Source organism: Oncorhynchus keta, chromosome 2, assembly GCF_023373465.1.
Source record: "Oncorhynchus keta strain PuntledgeMale-10-30-2019 chromosome 2, Oket_V2, whole genome shotgun sequence".
Classification (NCBI taxonomy): domain Eukaryota; kingdom Metazoa; phylum Chordata; class Actinopteri; order Salmoniformes; family Salmonidae; genus Oncorhynchus; species Oncorhynchus keta.
Genome location: NC_068422.1, coordinates 75,812,663 through 75,830,581, shown reverse-complemented (window position 1 = coordinate 75,830,581; position 17,919 = coordinate 75,812,663). Strand labels below are relative to the sequence as shown.

The following is a 17,919-nucleotide window of genomic DNA, read 5'->3' as shown; positions in this document are numbered from 1 at the left end:
TATACATGATGCAAAACATAGTTTTTGACATGTAGTACTGTGCTGCTTGAAACTTCAGTTCCCATCAGTGGAGGTATGATATTTTGCCCCCATGTTTTCAGGGTGAATATGTACTATTCCCAATGTACTTTTATCCAATTCCAAGGGTAGCTAGTTTTGACACAATATAGAAAATGTTATAATTTATACTGTAGCCAATAATCATTTAATTTTATGTCTAAGGTCATATTGCACTCAAGTGGTTTTCTTTGCTGCATTGATAGTAAAGACACACAGATAAATGAAGCATAGCATTATTCTCAGTATACAGAGCATTAGTAACAAAAACAACAGTGGTTAAAACACACAGAAGACTGTTTAAATTCCAACATCAACCTAAACCACACAGCCCTGAGGAACGAGGTCAGAAAGAAGAGGAGAGAGCAGCAGAAGGAGGTGTGTGAATGAGGAAGAGACTGACACTGTAGACAGTGGAAGGAAGAGCAGGATGCAGGCTACAGAGGAGAGAGGAGGAAGAGAGAGAGATAAATCATCATTTACATGATCTTTTCTCCTGGGGCCCACCTTCAGATCTAGATAATCCAGGTCCTCCTTCAGTTGCATGTAAGTATCATCTGCCTGACAGACAATGAGGAGTGGAGAGACAGATCACAAGACTGAAAGCTGCAAAGGATGCTAGGAGGCTATAGTATAGGAAGACTAGTCAGGTGCTGTTACAGCACAACTCTATATCTCTACTTCATTCTCATTGGAGAGATCATATCAATACAGTCAAATGAATATTAGTGAGGCAAAATAGAACAGAAAAATCAGGCAGATTGATTCGGTTATATTACGAGAATTTACACCAAACTAGATTGTAGTGTAAGCCTGCTATCTAAATAGTTTAGGGATGCTTACACAAATAGCTTAAGCATTTCATAGGGCGGTATACTGCTTATAATTCAGTTCGCCGCCAAATCTCCGGCACGGGTGAATGATGTCTACATGAGGATGAACAGAACATAAGTGTTGATGGAGAGCGACGGTGGTTGTCATTGAGCACCTTTACAGCTTCACTGTGGTTGTGCAGGTCTGAGATCAGAGCAGTGCACTGTGTTTGGACTGGCTCTTCTAGGGCAGGGGTCGGCAACAGGCACCTTTTTTATTGGATAGATTTTTTTGGTCAAAAAAGAGACTGTAAAATCACCAGGAATTCAGTTTAATTTAGGAAATCTGTTCCCAAGTATTCCCACAAATAAAATAAAAAGAGACATGTGATCATGACTCTGTGCAATCAAGGTATTACTTCAAATAGAATACAATTTTCATTTTTATAATTAAGTTCCAGCCCCCCTGACCCTTCGCTCCAACAAAAATCATCCCGCGGCTGAATCTAGTTGCCTACCCCTGCTCTAGGGAGACACACTCCTGAGCCAGCCTGTATACCCAGGATCACTTTACACTAATAGGAGTGACCTCTCAGATACACACAGTTCAACACAACCAGGACTTAGAGGGGAAATGTATTTTTTACTTTTCTTACACATTTGTCATTGTAGTTATCCAGGTTTGCAAAGAGCTCAAACAGAAGATAAGGCTACAGTAGATGTATGTGAAGACAGGCACGGTGCATAGTCAACAAGCAACATGCTTGATATGAAGCTTGGGAGCAACATCATGTTTGTTTTTTAACAAATCAAATGAAACACGTCTCTATAAGGCTCAACGGAGTGCTACATTATGCCGACAGATGAGTGAGGCCGTCCATTCAAACACAACACAGGCTGGTGTATCTATAGCTGCAGACAGTCCATGCTAACAGGGGAGCACCTAAGCCACTAGTACAACAAGGCACGACCAACACACCACACAGTCCAATGAATGATGGAGCTGGGACCAAAACACTAGCAGAGACACAGACTGCGGGTGATGGGGATTTGTCTGGGGGCTGGGGATCCACGATTCATTGGAGTGGGGCTGCAGAGCAGGGCGGCTGCAGGGGTTGAGGATACAAGGGGGCCTGACCTGCAGGCTGGGGCCTAGGAAGCCGTTGTGATGTAGGTGGTGGAGGGCGTCACCGTGGACACCAGCCATCTTGGCCTGGTGACTCCTGAGCTGAATGAGCAGCAGGGTCAACTCCTCCGGCTGCAGTAGGGTCAGGCCCAGGCCAGGGAGAGAAAGAGAGGGAGGGACAGAGAGAGAGCACTTCAACACCGGGCCACCAGGGCGGCAGCAGTGAGGGCTCAGCTCTTCAGGCCCCAGGGAGATGTGGGCCAAGGCATCCTACTACAATACCTGCTCCTCTCTCCCCGCCACCCACACAAGGCCCTTCAGAGCAGAACAGCACTGAATCCACCAGCTGAAAATGGTGCTGCTTTCTGACTGAAATGTATTACATTGAAGTTCCCTTCAGCATTAATCTTTAATAGTCCGAATATAAAGCAGATAATAGTTTAAACTGGGTGTGTGATGAAGATAAATGAACAAGACAGAAGCTGTACCGTTTTCCCATGCAAGCTTGGTGCGCTGACTGTGTGTGTGATGTAGCCCATGGCTGGCATTGACCGTCTCTCCAGCTGACTAGTCTGTGGGAAAACAAAGACATCAACAAGTTATTAGGCTACATATCCCATTTCACAGATCAAACAGAATGGCAAATCATAAATGAACATTTACAAGGATGAATATGCCTGCAATGTGGTTCAGATCGTTCCTGGCTTTCTGTCCCCGCTACTGGGCATTCTGATATGTAACACCCCAAACTTAAAGGGAAAGCCTGCAACTTTACAAACTCATTTGTGCACACAGCAGATTTTTCTTCTATCCATGTATTTATTTCCATCCTTCCTCCTCTTATTTGAAATAAAGCCCCCAGTTTAAGTTGCTACAGGGTTTGGAATGGTTTGACATTTTTGCTTAACACACAGAATTCCTTGGCTAGGCCCTTCACAGAACCTTAAAAGGACACAAACAACAAGAGATTGAATTAACTACACATAAATTATCCCCAACCTGCCTTCTTAAAATAACATTTGTTTGCTATCAGCGAGAGTAGCACTGTGAGCCATTCCCTCAGAGATTCCCAAGCCAATCTTTTTTTGCTGTATAATAGGTTTTTAATTTAAATGTAAGATCAGAAGAAAAGAGACCCTTGCTGATGGTTGAGATACAGTGGAGATGTTTACAGGGGGCTGAGAGGCCCTGGGCAAATTTAATTAGCCGCTAATAACACACACACACACACACACACACACACACACACACACACACACACACACACACACACACACACACACACACACACACACACACACACACACACACACACACACACACACACACACACATACACTAGTGTGATATTCCATAGAGGTACATGGAACACAGCCCTGAAATACACACTCAAGCCAAAAAGACATCACCAGTCTAAAAGATGTTGGATCCACCAAAAACAAAGTTCATCTGCAGACTAAATGTAGTACCCATAAACCATTGCTTTATTGGATGGTCTCACACACACACGGTGGCTCATAAAAAATAAAAAAGACTTTTCCTCTTTGAGTGTTTATGATTATTCTGTGAGCGAGCGGAGCGGCAGTGTTCTATTTAAGACACATAATTAGTGACTTGGCGTTATGGGTGAATGATGAGGAAACAGAGGCTGGGACATTCTGTTTACTTGGTGTGAGGACAGTGGGCTAGCGATAAGGGCTGCGTGGAGGCTGGTGTAGTGCAGCCTTGTAAAGACAGCCTCACATGTGGGGGGGGTGTGGCAGCCGGCAGGGAGACAGCACAGGGTGCGGATGGCGCAGGACAGTGCCTTGTAACAGGGGGTCACACACTTGCACACACACGGCCACACAGGCTGGTGTGTGTCTGAGCCCGGAGACTGGGCCGGGCTGGGAGGAATGGGCGATGGGGAGGCTCCCACTCACACGGCCACACAGGCTGGTGTGTGTCTGAGCCCGGAGACTGGGCTGGGCCGGGCTGGGAGATGGGAGGAATGGGCGATGGGGAGGCTCCCACTCACACGGCCACACAGGCTGGTGTGTGTCTGAGCCCGGAGACTGGGCCGGGCCGGCCTGGGAGATGGGAGGAATGGGCGATGGGGAGGCTCCCAATCACACACACACCCTACCACCTGTGTAGAGGGCCTGGGAGATGGGAGGAATGGGCGATGGGGAGGCTCCCACTCACACACACACCCTACCACCTGTGTAGAGGGCCTGGGAGATGGGAGGAATGGGCGATGGGGAGGCTCCCACTCACACACACACCCTACCACCTGTGTAGAGGGCCTGGGAGATGGGAGGAATGGGCGATGGGGAGGCTCCCACTCACACCCTACCACCTGTGTAGAGGGCCTGGGAGATGGGAGGAATGGGCGATGGGGAGGCTCCCACTCACACACACACCCTACCACCTGTGTAGAGGGCCTGGGTGTGGACTGGGCCGGGCTGGGAGATGGGAGGAATGGGCGATGGGGAGGCTCCCACTCACACACACACCCTACCACCTGTGTAGAGGGCCTGGGAGATGGGAGGAATGGACGATGGGGAGGCTCCCACTCACACACACACCCTACCACCTGTGTAGAGGGCCTGGGTGTGGACTGGGCCGGGCTGGGAGATGGGAGGAATGGGCGATGGGGAGGCTCCCACTCACACACACACCCTACCACCTGTGTAGAGGGCCTGGGTGATGGGAGGAATGGGCGATGGGGAGGCTCCCACTCACACACACACACCCTACCACCTGTGTAGAGGGCCTGGGAAATGGGAGGAATGGACGATGGGGAGGCTCCCAGTCACACACACACCCTACCACCTGTGTAGAGGGCCTGGGTGTGGACTGGGCCGGGCTGGGAGATGGGAGGAATGGGCGATGGGGAGGCTCCCACTCACACACACACCCTACCACCTGTGTAGAGGGCCTGGGAGATGGGAGGAATGGGCGATGGAGAGGCTCCCACTCACACACACACCCTACCACCTGTGTAGAGGGCCTGGGTGTGGACTGGGCCGGGCTGGGAGATGGGAGGAATGGGCGATGGGGAGGCTCCCACTCACACACACACCCTACCACCTGTGTAGAGGGCCTGGGAAATGGGAGGAATGGACGATGGGGAGGCTCCCAGTCACACACACACCCTACCACCTGTGTAGAGGGCCTGGGAGATGGGAGGAATGGACGATGGGGAGGCTCCCAGTCACACACACACCCTACCACCTGTGTAGAGGGCCTGGGTGTGGACTGGGCCGGGCTGGGAGATGGGAGGAATGGGCGATGGGGAGGCTCCCACTCACACACACACCCTACCACCTGTGTAGAGGGCCTGGGAGATGGGAGGAATGGACGATGGGGAGGCTCCCAGTCACACACACACCCTACCACCTGTGTAGAGGGCCTGGGTGTGGACTGGGCCGGGCTGGGAGATGGGAGGAATGGGCGATGGGGAGGCTCCCACTCACACACACACCCTACCACCTGTGTAGAGGGCCTGGGTGTGGACTGTGTGAATCCTTCGGAGCTTGTGCCCGGCATCAAAGTGAAGATGCCGGGAAGTTACAGCAGGGCTACTTCTCATGCTCATCTTCCCATGGTTGGCCCTTTCTCTAACGGTTAATGTGGCAAAGTTATTATTCCTCTAAGACAGAGATGAATTGGAAATTCACTACAAACAAAATGACCTCAGTAACTGTGAGAATTAAACCCTTTTATGAAAGATGAACGTTCCTTAGCTGTAAAACATTTAGTCTTGTGCCAGTCCCAGGCTGGTAAACCAGCCTCTTTAACCCTTTAAACCCCAGTGAGTCAGAGTCCTACCTTAGAGAGCTGAGAAAACACCCGTCTAGGAGAACTGGAGCCGGTGGGCGACTCCCCAGGTGGCACCTCATTCAGCGGCCTGACCGTCACCCTGTCTGAGGGGGTGTGTGGCCTGTGGGGGGACAGTGGTTTGAAGGTGGGGACAGATGGGGGGACTTCACAGGGGGAAGGGGGCACAGAGATGGAGCGAGGCATCTCCACAGTGACCCTGAAGGAGGAGGTGTCCAGAAAGTCTGGCCCGGTGTAGATGGGCGCCGTGGGGCTGCCGTGGCGGAACTGCTGGCGCTGCTGCCACTCATACAGCTGCCATACCATGCCCTCCTTGGTGGCCATGCGCTCATCGGTGGACATGCGGAAGTGGCTGAGCCGGTCGTGGGCGTATTTGTAGTCGCTGGGCAGGTTGCGGGGCGCCGAAGGGGAGCTCCCGCCAGACGGGAGTCTGGGAGTCTTTGGCAATGTCTGGCAGGCCTCTACTACCACGGCCTTAGGCTGCAGGGGAGGCGTCCGCCGAGCGAGGGGGAGGGCGTACTCAGTGGTAGGTGTGTTGCTAAGGTTAGGAGACAGGGATAGAGCCTTTTACAAACTGTGCAGTCTACTTATTTCACCAGGTACATAAATGAGCATCAATACGGAGTTGTAACTAAAGTGCATTTAAGTATCAAAAGCCATTCAGGCATGACCACTATTTCAACAAACGTTACAGTGAAAAAGCAGTTCAGAGCTGAGACATTCACAATCGCCACCAGGGGGAGACATTTATAAAACGTTTGTTATAATACCGTATGTCAATTGAATGGTTGATATTGGGGAATGGGTTGAGGCTATAGTTTGCACAGCAGGCTGCTAAGGGGAGAACGGATCATAATAATGTCCGGAATGGAAAAAAGGGAATGGCATCAAACACACAGAAACCATGTGTGTGATGTATTTGATACCATTCCATCTATTCCGCTCCAACCGTTACAGCGAACCCGTTCTCCATAATTAAGGTGCCACCAACCTCCTGTGATGGTTAGGGTTATCATCACTGAAGCTAAGGATAAGGTTAAGATTATGCTCAGGATAAGAGTAAAGATTAGATGAGTAATGTAGGTCTTCTGACTGACCTCTTGGGATCTCCCTTCTGTACATTGACCCAATGCTCCACCTGAGCCAGAGCAGTCTTCCTCTGCACCTGCTTCTCTGTGGCTGTCCGTGGGACAAGGCCCCTCTTATACACAACGTTCCCATTCTGCTCAGGGGGCAGCGTGGCGAGGACTTTGTGGGCCAGGCCATTCCTGGGGTGTGAGGGGCCAGGGAGAGTGTCTGGGGAGAGCCTGTCCACCTCTACCTCCGTGGCTGGATGGCTGGGCTTTCTAGGAGCCTCCAACATGTACCTCTCCTCGTCCCCCTGGCTCAGTCGGATCTCCCCCTCCGGAGGCTCCTCTCTCTCGGGCCGTTGGAGGCTCCCTGAACGCGACTGAGAGGGGCTCTTACTGGTGTTGTTGTTAACGTGGTTGGTCTGTGGTACTGCCTGCTGCACTGACATTTCTGGTCTCTCTGTGACTGCCTCTCTGTGAGGGGTGAGAGGCGATAGAGGTCAACAGGGATACTGGACTATAACAGAGGCACTTTTCAGTTACCTAGGCTAAAGACAATGGCCAAACCTGGCATTTATATCACACCAACCCCTGGACATTAGAAACAACTGACATGATTAATCAGCTCAGTGTGACATGGTTAGTGACAAGCTAATATACTGAACAAAAATATACACGCAACATGCAACAATTTCAACAATTTTACTGAGTTACAGTTCATATAAGGAAATCAGTCAGTTGAAATGAATGAATGAATTTTCTATGGATTTCACATGACTGGGAAGGGGAGTGGCCATGGGTGGGCCTAGAGGCAGTTTATGGTAGAGAAATTAACATAACATTCTCTGGCAACAGCTCTGGTGGACATTCCTGCAGTCAGCATGCCAATTGCACGCTCCCTCAAAACTTGAGACATGTCTCATTGTGTTGAGTGACAAAACTGCACATTTTAGAGTGGCTTCTATTGTCCCCAGCACAAGTTGCACCTGTGTAATGATCATGCTGTTTAATCAGTTTCTTGATATGCCACACCTGTCAGGTGTATGGATTATCTTGGCAAAACAGAAATTCTCACTAACAGGGATGTAAACAAATTAGTGCACAACATTTTAGAGAAATAAGCTTTTTTTCCCCACCTGAGTGATACTAGTGAAAGCATTCAAATGTCCATTAGTCGCTCTTGCTGCTGGTGAGTCTCTGATCCACCTCTACGCAGACGACACCATTCTGTATACTTCTGGCCCTTCTTTGGACACTGTGTTAACAACCCTCCATGCAAGCTTCAATGCCATACAACTCTCCTTCCGTGGTCTCCAACTGCTCTTAAATACAAGTAAAACTAAATGCATGCTCTTCAACCGGTCGCTGCCTGCACTTGCCCGGCCGTCCAGCATCACTACTCTGGACGGTTCTGGCTTAGAATATGTGGACAACTACAAATACATAGGTGTCTGGTTAGACTGTAAACTCTCCTTCCAGACTCACATAAAACATCTCCAATCCAAAGTTAAATCTAGAATTGGCTTCCTATTTCGCAACAAAGCATTCTTCACTCATGCTGCCAAACATACCCTCGGAAAACTAACCATCTTACCGATCCTCGACTTCGGCGATGCCATTTACAAAATAGCCTCCAACACCCAACTCAACAAATTGGATGCAGTCTATCACAGTGCCATCCGTTTTGTCACCAAAGCCCCATATACTACCCACCACTGCGACCTGTACGCTCTCGTTGGCTGGCCCTCGCTTCATACTCGTCGCCAAACCCACTGGCTCCAGGTCATCTACAAGACCCTGCTAGGTAAAGTCCCAACTTATCTCTGCTCACTGGTCACCATAGCAGCACCCACCCGTAGCACACGCTTCAGCAGGTATATCTCTCTAGTCACCCCCAAAACCAATTCTTTCTTTGGCCGCCTCTCCTTCCAGTTCTCTGCTGCCAATGACTGGAACGAACTACAAAAATCTCTGAAACTGGAAACACTTATCTCCCTCACAAATCACTGCACCTGTACATAGCCCATCTATATATAGCCCAAACAGCTACCCCTTCCCCTACTGTATTTATTTATTTATTTTGCTCCTTTGCACCCCAGCATTTCTACTTTGCACACTCATCTACTGTCAAATCTACCATTCCAGTGTTTAATTGCTATGTTGTATTTACTTTGCCACCATGGCCTATTTATTGCCTTTACCTTCCTTATCTCACCTCATTTGCTCACATCGTATATAGACGTATGTTTCTACTGTATTATTGACTGTATGTTTGTTTTACTCCATGTGTAACTCTGTGTTGTTGTATGTGTCGAACTGCGTTGCTTTATCTTGGCCAGGTCACAGTTGTAAATGACACCTTGTTCTCAACTTGCCTACCTGGTTAAATAAAGGTGAAATAAAAAAAATATACATTTAAATTCATTACTGAGTTCCTCCACAGAGGGAAGGGAGACTACAAGGAGGGGTTTTCAATATGTTTTTAACACCCACATATTTTCATGGAGAGGGGAGTGTAACTAAGTGAGGCTCTTTGGATAGGAGGCAGGCTGGGTTCCCCTTGAGAGTCGAAATGACAGCCATTTTGTCTTTAAACAAATAGCTTGGGGAAGCCTCTTCATCCATGACTCTATTTAATAGCTCTAGTGATCATTAATTTGTCCCACAGATGAATGTATGAGAGACTCTCCCTCTGCAGGGAGTCATTCATCTGAGATATAATTTATCTGATTACCAGACCAACACATCTAACAAATCACACATTTTTTAGATTACAAATATTGACAGGGCAGGTCCTCAATGGACAGTTTTTAACTCCGTTTCAAAGTTCAGAGCATATTCAGACATACCAGTCAAAAGTTTGGACACTCCTACTCATTCAAGGATTTTTCTTTATTTGGACTATTTTCTACATTATAGAATAATAGTGAATATGTCAAAACTATGAAATAACACATATGGAACCATGAAGTAACCAAAAAAGTGTTAAACAAATCAAATTTGAGATTATTCAAAGTAGCCACCTGCATTCTCTCAACCAGCTTCATAAGGTAGGCACCTGGAATGCATTTCAATTAACAGGTGTGCCTTCTTAAAGTTCATTTGTGGAATTTATTTCCTTCTTAATACGTTTGAGCTAATCAGTTGTGTTGTGACAAGGTGGGGTGGTATACAGAAGATACCCCTATTTGGTAAAAGACCAAGTCCATATTATAGCAAGATAAGCTCAAATAAGCAAAGAGAAACGACAGTCCATCATTACTTTAAGACATGAAGGTTAGACAATCTGGAAAATGTCAGAAATTCTGAAATTGCAGCCCCAATAAATGCTTCAGAGTTCAAGTAACAGTCACATCTCAACATCAACTGCTCAAAGGAGACTGCGTGAATCAGGCCTTCATGGTCAAATTACTGAAAAGAAACCACTACTAAAGGACACTAATAAGAAGAATAGATTTGCTTGGGCCAAGAAACACGAGCAATGGACACTAGACCAGTGGAAATCTGTCCTTTGGTCTGATGAGTTTTTTATTTTTGGTTCCAACCAGAAATAGAGACGCAGAGTAGTTGAACGGATTATCTCCACATGTGTAGTTCCCACCGTGAAGCATGGAGGAGGGGGTGTAATGGTGTGATGGTGCTTTTCTGGTGACACTGTCTGTGATTTATTTAGAATTCGAGGCACACTTCACCAGCATGGCTACCACAGCATTCTGCAGCGATACCCCATCCCATCTGGTTTGAGCTTAGTGGGACTATCATTTGTTTTTCAACAGGACAATGACCCAAAACACACCTCCAGGCTGTGTAAGGGCTATTTGACCAAGAAGGAGAGTGATGGAGTGCTGCATCAGATTACCGACCTCAACCCAATTGAGATGGTTTGGGATTAACTGAAGGAAAAGCAGCTCAGCATATGTGGGAACTCCTTCGAGACTGTTGGAAAAGCATTTCAGGTGAAGCTGGTTGAGAGAATGCCAGAGTGTGTAAAGCGGTCATCAAGTCAAAGGGTGGCTACTTAGAAGAATCTGTTTAACACTTTTTTGGTTAACACATGATTCGTTATGGGTTATTTCATAGTTTTGATGGAAAGAACAACCCTTGAATGAGTAGGTGTGTACAAACTTTTGACTGGTACTGTAAACGAGTGTTAGCTAATGTTCTACTGAAATTCCAAGTTCTAGCTTGCTGTCTAATCTGTCTACATGATAATGCTGACATCCTGATAACATTATAATGTAGCACTAGCAGTAGATTTAGACAATTATTTTCAGGAGAAATAGCTTCCCTTGGAGCTGCTAATGAGCACTGAGCAGCGTTGGCCACTAGATGGTATTGTTTCACAAAACATCTGATCCAACCCTCCCTCTCAGCTGTAGCATGCCAGTCCAGATCAGCCACATCATGTATGTGCACTGTACACTTCATTTCTCCTACACCACAAGCTGTGTCATTCATCTCACCAAACCGTAACCCGTTTAGCCAAACCATTATTTTTTCTCCTTTTAATTGAAACAGCTATTCTTTAATCCCTATATACTGCACTACTTTTGACAAGGGCCCATGAGGATCTAATCAGTAGTGCACTATATAGGGAATAGGGTGCCATTTGGGACGCAGGTGTGTCTGTGCCCTGTGACGGAGTAGAGGGAGGAACCGTGTCTGTGCCCTGTGACGGAGTAGAGGGAGGAACCGTGTCTGTGCCCTGTGACGGAGTAGAGGGAGGAACCGTGTCTGTGCCCTGTGACGGAGTAGAGGGAGGAACAGTAGAGGGAGGAACCGTGTCTGTGCGGGGACTATTGGGGACAAGTATAGAGGGGACAACTAGGAATGGCCTGCAGGGTGGAAGGGAGGGACTAACCTCTTGATGCCTTGACTCTGCATGAGAGCAGCCTGGTTCATGGCTCGGATCCAACCATTCATGTCCTCCTGGGTGTCGGCACTGAAGAAGTACGTCCTCATCCCACCGTGCTCTGCCTGCGAGCCAATCACAGAGTTCTTATTGTAAATGTAGGAGCGCATTCCTGTGTGGCTCGCCTGTGGAGAGAGAAGAGAAGAGACACATCAGAACCAAAGAAATTGGAATGGGAAAGATGGGATGGAGGGGTTGAGGGGTCAAAGGGTAAGTTCTGCAAATGAAGAATCAGAGAGAGCAAGTTAGCATATTAGCTCACAATGGGACTCAAAGCCATCACCAGAACTTACAAAAATAATAACAAAAACAAGAGGCACCATCGTCTCTACACTAAAGCTGTTCATGCAACATGAAGAAGCATTGATTTGACAAGTAGTCAGTTTCGTCTGTATATTTGAAGTGTTTCAAAAGTCCTAATGCATAGAAAATTCTATCATTAATACCCTTAGGCACAAACTAATTTCACACAAACTTATAGTAACTCAACATAGCGTACCCAGTTTGCCTAGCTATAGCATTGTTACGAAGCACAACCTTTCACCCATATGCACACGAGAGACATACACAGTAAAAAAAAAAAACACAGTGAGACAAGCACAACACAAAGAGAAAACTCATAATTAGCCTTACCCTGGTCGCTGGCTGCTACAGGCTAGAGTAGATCCGTCTCTACAGTATAGTGCAATAGGCTTGCCCTCCTGTCTGGCACCTACTGTAAATCTGCCCACCCCAACGCTAATCTCCCCATCCGGCCCTGATAGGGAGCCAACGCTGCCACTGACAACCTACTGTCCAATTACAACACAGATCAGCCTTTTCCCAACACAGTTCCACCCCAAACTACTACACTGCCCAGTCCACAACTAAGACCTTTATACAGCTCTCTGCTCTCCAAACCACTCTACTGCCTTTCCCATTACAATACAACTTGTATCATCCAGTACTGCCCAGCATGCTAGTCCATGCATAGTCCCAGACCATCATTTTGCCTGTACCTATTACACAACTCTTCAAAGTAGCACATTCCTGTACTCTGTTACAATATCCTTCCATCTATCCTAATGTATAATAACTCTGAGTCTGGGTACAGCCTTGCAGCCTCAGAATGCATCCCAAATGGCACCCTATTCCTTATATAGTGCACTGCTTTTCACCAGATCCCTATGTGCCCTTGTCAAAAGTAGTACACCATTTGGAATTAGGATGCCATTTGGAATTCACCCCATGTCTACCAGGAATCCATCCTCCATTTACAAACAAACAGCAATCCATTGTAAAACACTGAAAACTTCTCTTTAGCGTACAACACGTGCATCCGCCATCATGTCGTGTTTCTGTTTAGTATTGTACTGTGACTTGTGATCAGCTGTAGTGATCTTACTTGGCTGTGGGTTTAACAAAGCCTGTTTTGATAGCAGAGTCCTGTATTATCCAGCAGCATAGTGCCAGCGTGATCCCAACTGAATCCCCCAGAGAAAAGTGCTGAATGGACAGGCCAGAACCAGACCCATGACTAGGGTCCACATCCATACTGTCTCCCACACACATCAGCAATGTGGGGATGTTTCGTGTCAGAACAGCTACTTACTTTCCACAGTTCCTTTCACAAAAAGAGTGTGATTTTTAAGGTGAGTATAAATGGAAGAACCTCTGCTATTACCCAGCCCACTCCCCTCTTTAGCATGGAAGACTAGAAGGCTCTATTTTAAGGCTCCCTTGACATAACATTAGGTGGGTCTGGGCCGATTTCAAGTTTTCATAACAATCAGAAATCTGTATTTTTGGGCAACGATTTCCAATTATTATTTTAAAAAAGAAAAATAATTTTAGACCTTTTATTTAACTAGGCAAGTCAGTTAAGAACACTTTCTTATTTTCAATGACTGCTTAGGAACTGTGGGTTAACTGCCTTGTTCAGGAGCAAAACGACAGATTTTCACCTTGTCAGCTCAGGGGTTCCAATCTTGCAACCGCACAGTTAACTAGTCCAATGCTCTAACCATTGCACTCCACGAGTAGCCTGCCTGTTACGCGAATGCAGTAGAAGCCCAGGTAAATTGCTAGCTAGCATTAAACTTATCTTATAAAAAACAATCAATCATAATCACTAGTTATAACTACTAATCCAGTTTAGCAGGCAATATTAACCAGGTGAAATTGTGTCATTGCACGCAGAGTCAGGGTATATGCAACAGTTTGGGCTGCTTGGCTCATTGCGAACTAATTTGCCAGAATCTTACGGAATTACAACATACATTGAAGGTTGTGCAATGTAAAAAGAATATTTAGATTTAAGGATGCCACCCGTTAGATAAAATACCGAACGGTTCCGTATTTCACTGAAATAAACTTTGTTTATTTCTGTGTGTTATTATGTTATAATTATGTCTGATTTGATAGAGCAGTCTGACTGAGCAGCAGCAGGCCCGTAATCATTCATTCAAACAGCACTTTCGTGCGTTTTTCCAGCAGCTCTTCGCAAGCACAGCGCTGTTTTTGACTTCAAGCCTATCAGCCTAATGGCTGGTGTAACCAATGTGAAATGGCTAGCTAATTAGCTGGGTGTGCGCTAATACTGTTTCAAACGTCATTCGCTTTTAGATTTGGAGTAGTTATTCCCCTTGCGCTGCAAGGGCCGCGGCTTTTGTGGAGCGATGGGTAACGATGCTTCGAGTGTGGCTGTTGTCGATGTGTTTCATTATTTATTTGAGGCTAAATTGATTTTATTGATGTTTTATATTAAGTTAAAATAAGTGTTAATGCAGTATTGTTGTAATTGTCATTATTACAAATTAAAAATAAATGTAAAAAAAAAATTACAATAAATCTGCCAATTAATTGGTATCGGCTTTTTTGGTCCTCCAATAATCGGTATCGGCGTTGAAAAATCATAATAGGTCGACCTCTAATTCCATGCCTCTGGTACACAGGACGAGAAGGCAGTCTTGCCTAATACTGCAAAACAAATACATTACAAAACATATTAATCAATGAGCCGGTTCCATGGCACTAAATGATATGGCCTGGTTGTACAACACAACAGAAACATTGAAATACAGCCTGCTATAGCTAGATGTGGCTAGATAGACTGAATGTGATGGTGATGAGGCCAACAGAAAGAAAGGCAGTGAAACTGGAGAAGAGTGTGGAAAAGGGATGGATGGGAGGACGATGAGAGGAGGATGGCTCAGCCCAGTGTGAGACCCAGCTATCCCACGGTTCACATGGTGATGACAGTGTCCCGATGACTGATATGGAGGAGGCGGGGCCCAAATACCACTGCTACAGGGTCTAAACCCTCACAACAACCGATGTGTATCAGGCTTTGACTGATGGGTGGTTCCATATGAACTTTATGTCGTTCAACAGATTTGACACACAGTTACATCAAGAACCAAGGTTGGCTTCAATGGCAAACGTTCAGTAAAGTTAGCCAACCTGAATAAGCACTGGCATTGTCCATCCATCCGTAATTGATGCAGAAAAATCATAATCTAATCTAATTGTGCATTCTTATTGGTTTGGTAAATGAAAAGTAGACTATGAGCAGGGAAGAAGAAGCTAGGTGACGGTCCTCAGAGGGATGAAGGAAAATAAAACACGTATTCATGCAAGAGGGGTCTGCCAGCGTGTTTCAGGACGGCAGTCCGGGGGGAGCGGTGCTCGGGCCACCAGTCACAACAGGAGGCCATTCAACCAATAGGAACACACGAGAGATAAATACAGTGAGAAGAGCAAACAGAACAGGAGGGTAAAGGTCATTGACTTGCTCTAGAAAACAGAAGTGTCTCTCTGCTGTTCTCGGGTGGCTAGTCATCAACTCAAAGAGAGTGAATTATACTGAATAAAAATATAAACACAACATGCAACAATTCCAAAGATTTTACTGAGTTACAGTTCATATAAGGAAATCAGTCAATTGAAATAAATTCATTAGGTCCAAATCTATGGATTTCACATGACTGGGAATACAGATATGCATCTGTTGGTCAGATACCTTAAAAAAAAAAAATTGGAGCGTGGATCAGAAAACCAGTCAGTATCTGGTGTGACCCCCATTTGGCTCATGCAACATCTCCTTCGCATAGAGTTGATCAGGCTGTTGATTGTGGCCTGTGGAATGTTGTCCCACTCCTCTTCAATGGCTGTGCGAAGTTGGATCACGCTTTCATACACATTGATCCAGAGCATACCAAACATGCTCAATGGGTGAAATATTTGGTGAGTATGCAGGCCACGGAATAACTGGGATATTTTCAACTTCCAGGAATTGTGTACAGATCCTTGCGACGTGGGGCTGTGCATTATCAAGCTGAAACATGAGGTGATGGCGGCGGATGAATGGCATGACAATGGGCCTCAGGAACTCGTCACGATACCTCTGTGCATTCACATTGCCATCAATAAAATGCAATTGTGTTCATTATCCATAGATTATGCCTGCCCATACCATAAACCCACCGTCACCATGGGGCACTCCGTTCACAACGTTGGCATCAGCAAACCGCTCGCCCACATGACGCCATACACATGGTCTGCGGTTGTGAAGCCGGTTGGACGTAGTGCCAAATTCTCTAAAACGACATTGGAGGCGACTTATTGTAGAGAAATAAACATGAACTTCTCTTGACATTCCTGCAGTCAGCATGCAAATTGCACGTTCCCTCATAATTTGAAACTGCACATCATACAGTGGCCTTTTATTGTCCCCAGCACAAGGTGCACCTGTGTAATGATCAAGCGGTTGAATCAGTTTATTGATATGCCACAGCCGTCAGGTGGATATATTATCTTCGCAAAGGAGAAATGCTCACTAACAGGGATGTAAACAAATTTGTGCAAAACATTTTAGAGAAATAAACTTTTTGTGCATATGAACATTTTCGGGATCTTTTATTTCAGCTCATGAAACGTGGGCCCAACACTTTACATGTTGCGTTTATATTTTTGTTCAGTTCAACATTGATGCTGTTGCTAGAACCAGCAGAAGCAGCAAACAGACTAAAATACAGACCCACACTAGCAAACACTACAGCAATAAACCACAACACCACACTCTGGAGAGGGAAAATGACTTTAGAGAACATAGTTGGCCATAGGCTGCTATAGAACTGGGGGTACGGCTAGGATGGGAAACTCTGGTCTTTAGTGCCTCATGCATTGTTTATAGGTAATTAACTGGTTGTCTGCATGAACTCGAATGACTTCCCAACTGCATTCTCACAAAACATTGAGATACCACAGATCTCTCAAATCACAACAACAAACCACAGATCTCTCAAATAACAACAACAAACAGCAGTGGACAAACAACAAGACAACAACAACAGACTGGAATTATCCTTCATCTAAAAGGCAGTTGAAGTGTTCTGTTGAGACAACTGAACAGCTTGGGTCCTGTCTAATGAAAGATCCTGGTCTGGAATATGTGATTACCCAGAGCGAGAGAGAGAGGTGAGAGGAACAGAGACCTCTTAAATACATGCACTGGATAATTAGCAAAACAGTATTGAGAGCAGGAACCTCTCACCTAACCATGAAATACATTCCCTCCCCAGGCAGAGAGAGAGAGAGTGAGAGAAAGGCAGGGAGAGAGAGCGAGAGAAAGGCAGGGAGAGAGAGAGAAAGAGAGGGAGAGAGAGCGAGAGAAAGGCAGGGAGAGAGAGCGAGAGAAAGGCAGGGAGAGAGAGAGAGAAAGAGAGAGGCAGGGAGAGAGAGAGAGAGAGAGAGAGAGAGAAAGAGAGAGGCAGGAGAGAGAGAGAGAGAGAGAGAGAGAGAGAGAGAGAGAGAGAGAGAGAGAGAGAGAGAGAGAGAGAGAGAGAGAGAGGCAGAGAGAGGCAGAGAGAGGCAGAGAGAGAGAGAGAAAGGCAGGGAGAGAAAGAGAGAGAGGCAGAGAGAGAGAGAGGGGCAGAGAGAGAGAGAAAGGCAGGGAGAGAAAGAGAGAGAGGCAGAGAGAGAGAGAGGGGCAGAGAGAGAGAGAGAGAGAGAGAGAGAGAGAGAGCGAAAGGCAGGGAGAGAAAGAGAGAGAGGCAGGGAGAGAGGGAGAGAAAGAGAGAGGCAGGGAGAGAGAGATAGAGAGAGAGAGACGGACGGACAGAAAGGCAGGGAGAGAGAGAG

At 46.4% G+C, this 17,919-nt stretch overlaps 1 protein-coding gene across 13 annotated transcripts in view; it reads right to left on the bottom strand.

Moving 5' to 3' along the window:
- The window catches only part of LOC118382066 (pleckstrin homology domain-containing family A member 7-like), a 163,476-nt gene that overhangs the window by 37,057 nt on the left and 108,500 nt on the right, over positions 1 to 17,919 (bottom strand). For 6 of the 13 annotated variants that reach the window (XM_052483545.1, XM_052483551.1, XM_052483611.1 and 3 more), the window contains 6 exons: positions 11,749 to 11,924; positions 6,915 to 7,361; positions 5,809 to 6,355; positions 2,484 to 2,567; positions 2,008 to 2,127; positions 541 to 618 (listed from right to left, as the gene is read on the bottom strand). In XM_052483545.1, the coding sequence (XP_052339505.1) occupies positions 541 to 618; positions 2,008 to 2,127; positions 2,484 to 2,567; positions 5,809 to 6,355; positions 6,915 to 7,361; positions 11,749 to 11,924 (1,452 nt within the window). The remainder of the gene's footprint in view (positions 1 to 540; positions 619 to 2,007; positions 2,128 to 2,483; positions 2,568 to 5,808; positions 6,356 to 6,914; positions 7,362 to 11,748; positions 11,925 to 17,919) is intronic. The other 7 variants (XM_052483547.1, XM_052483554.1, XM_052483562.1 and 4 more) reach the window with 4 other exon arrangements.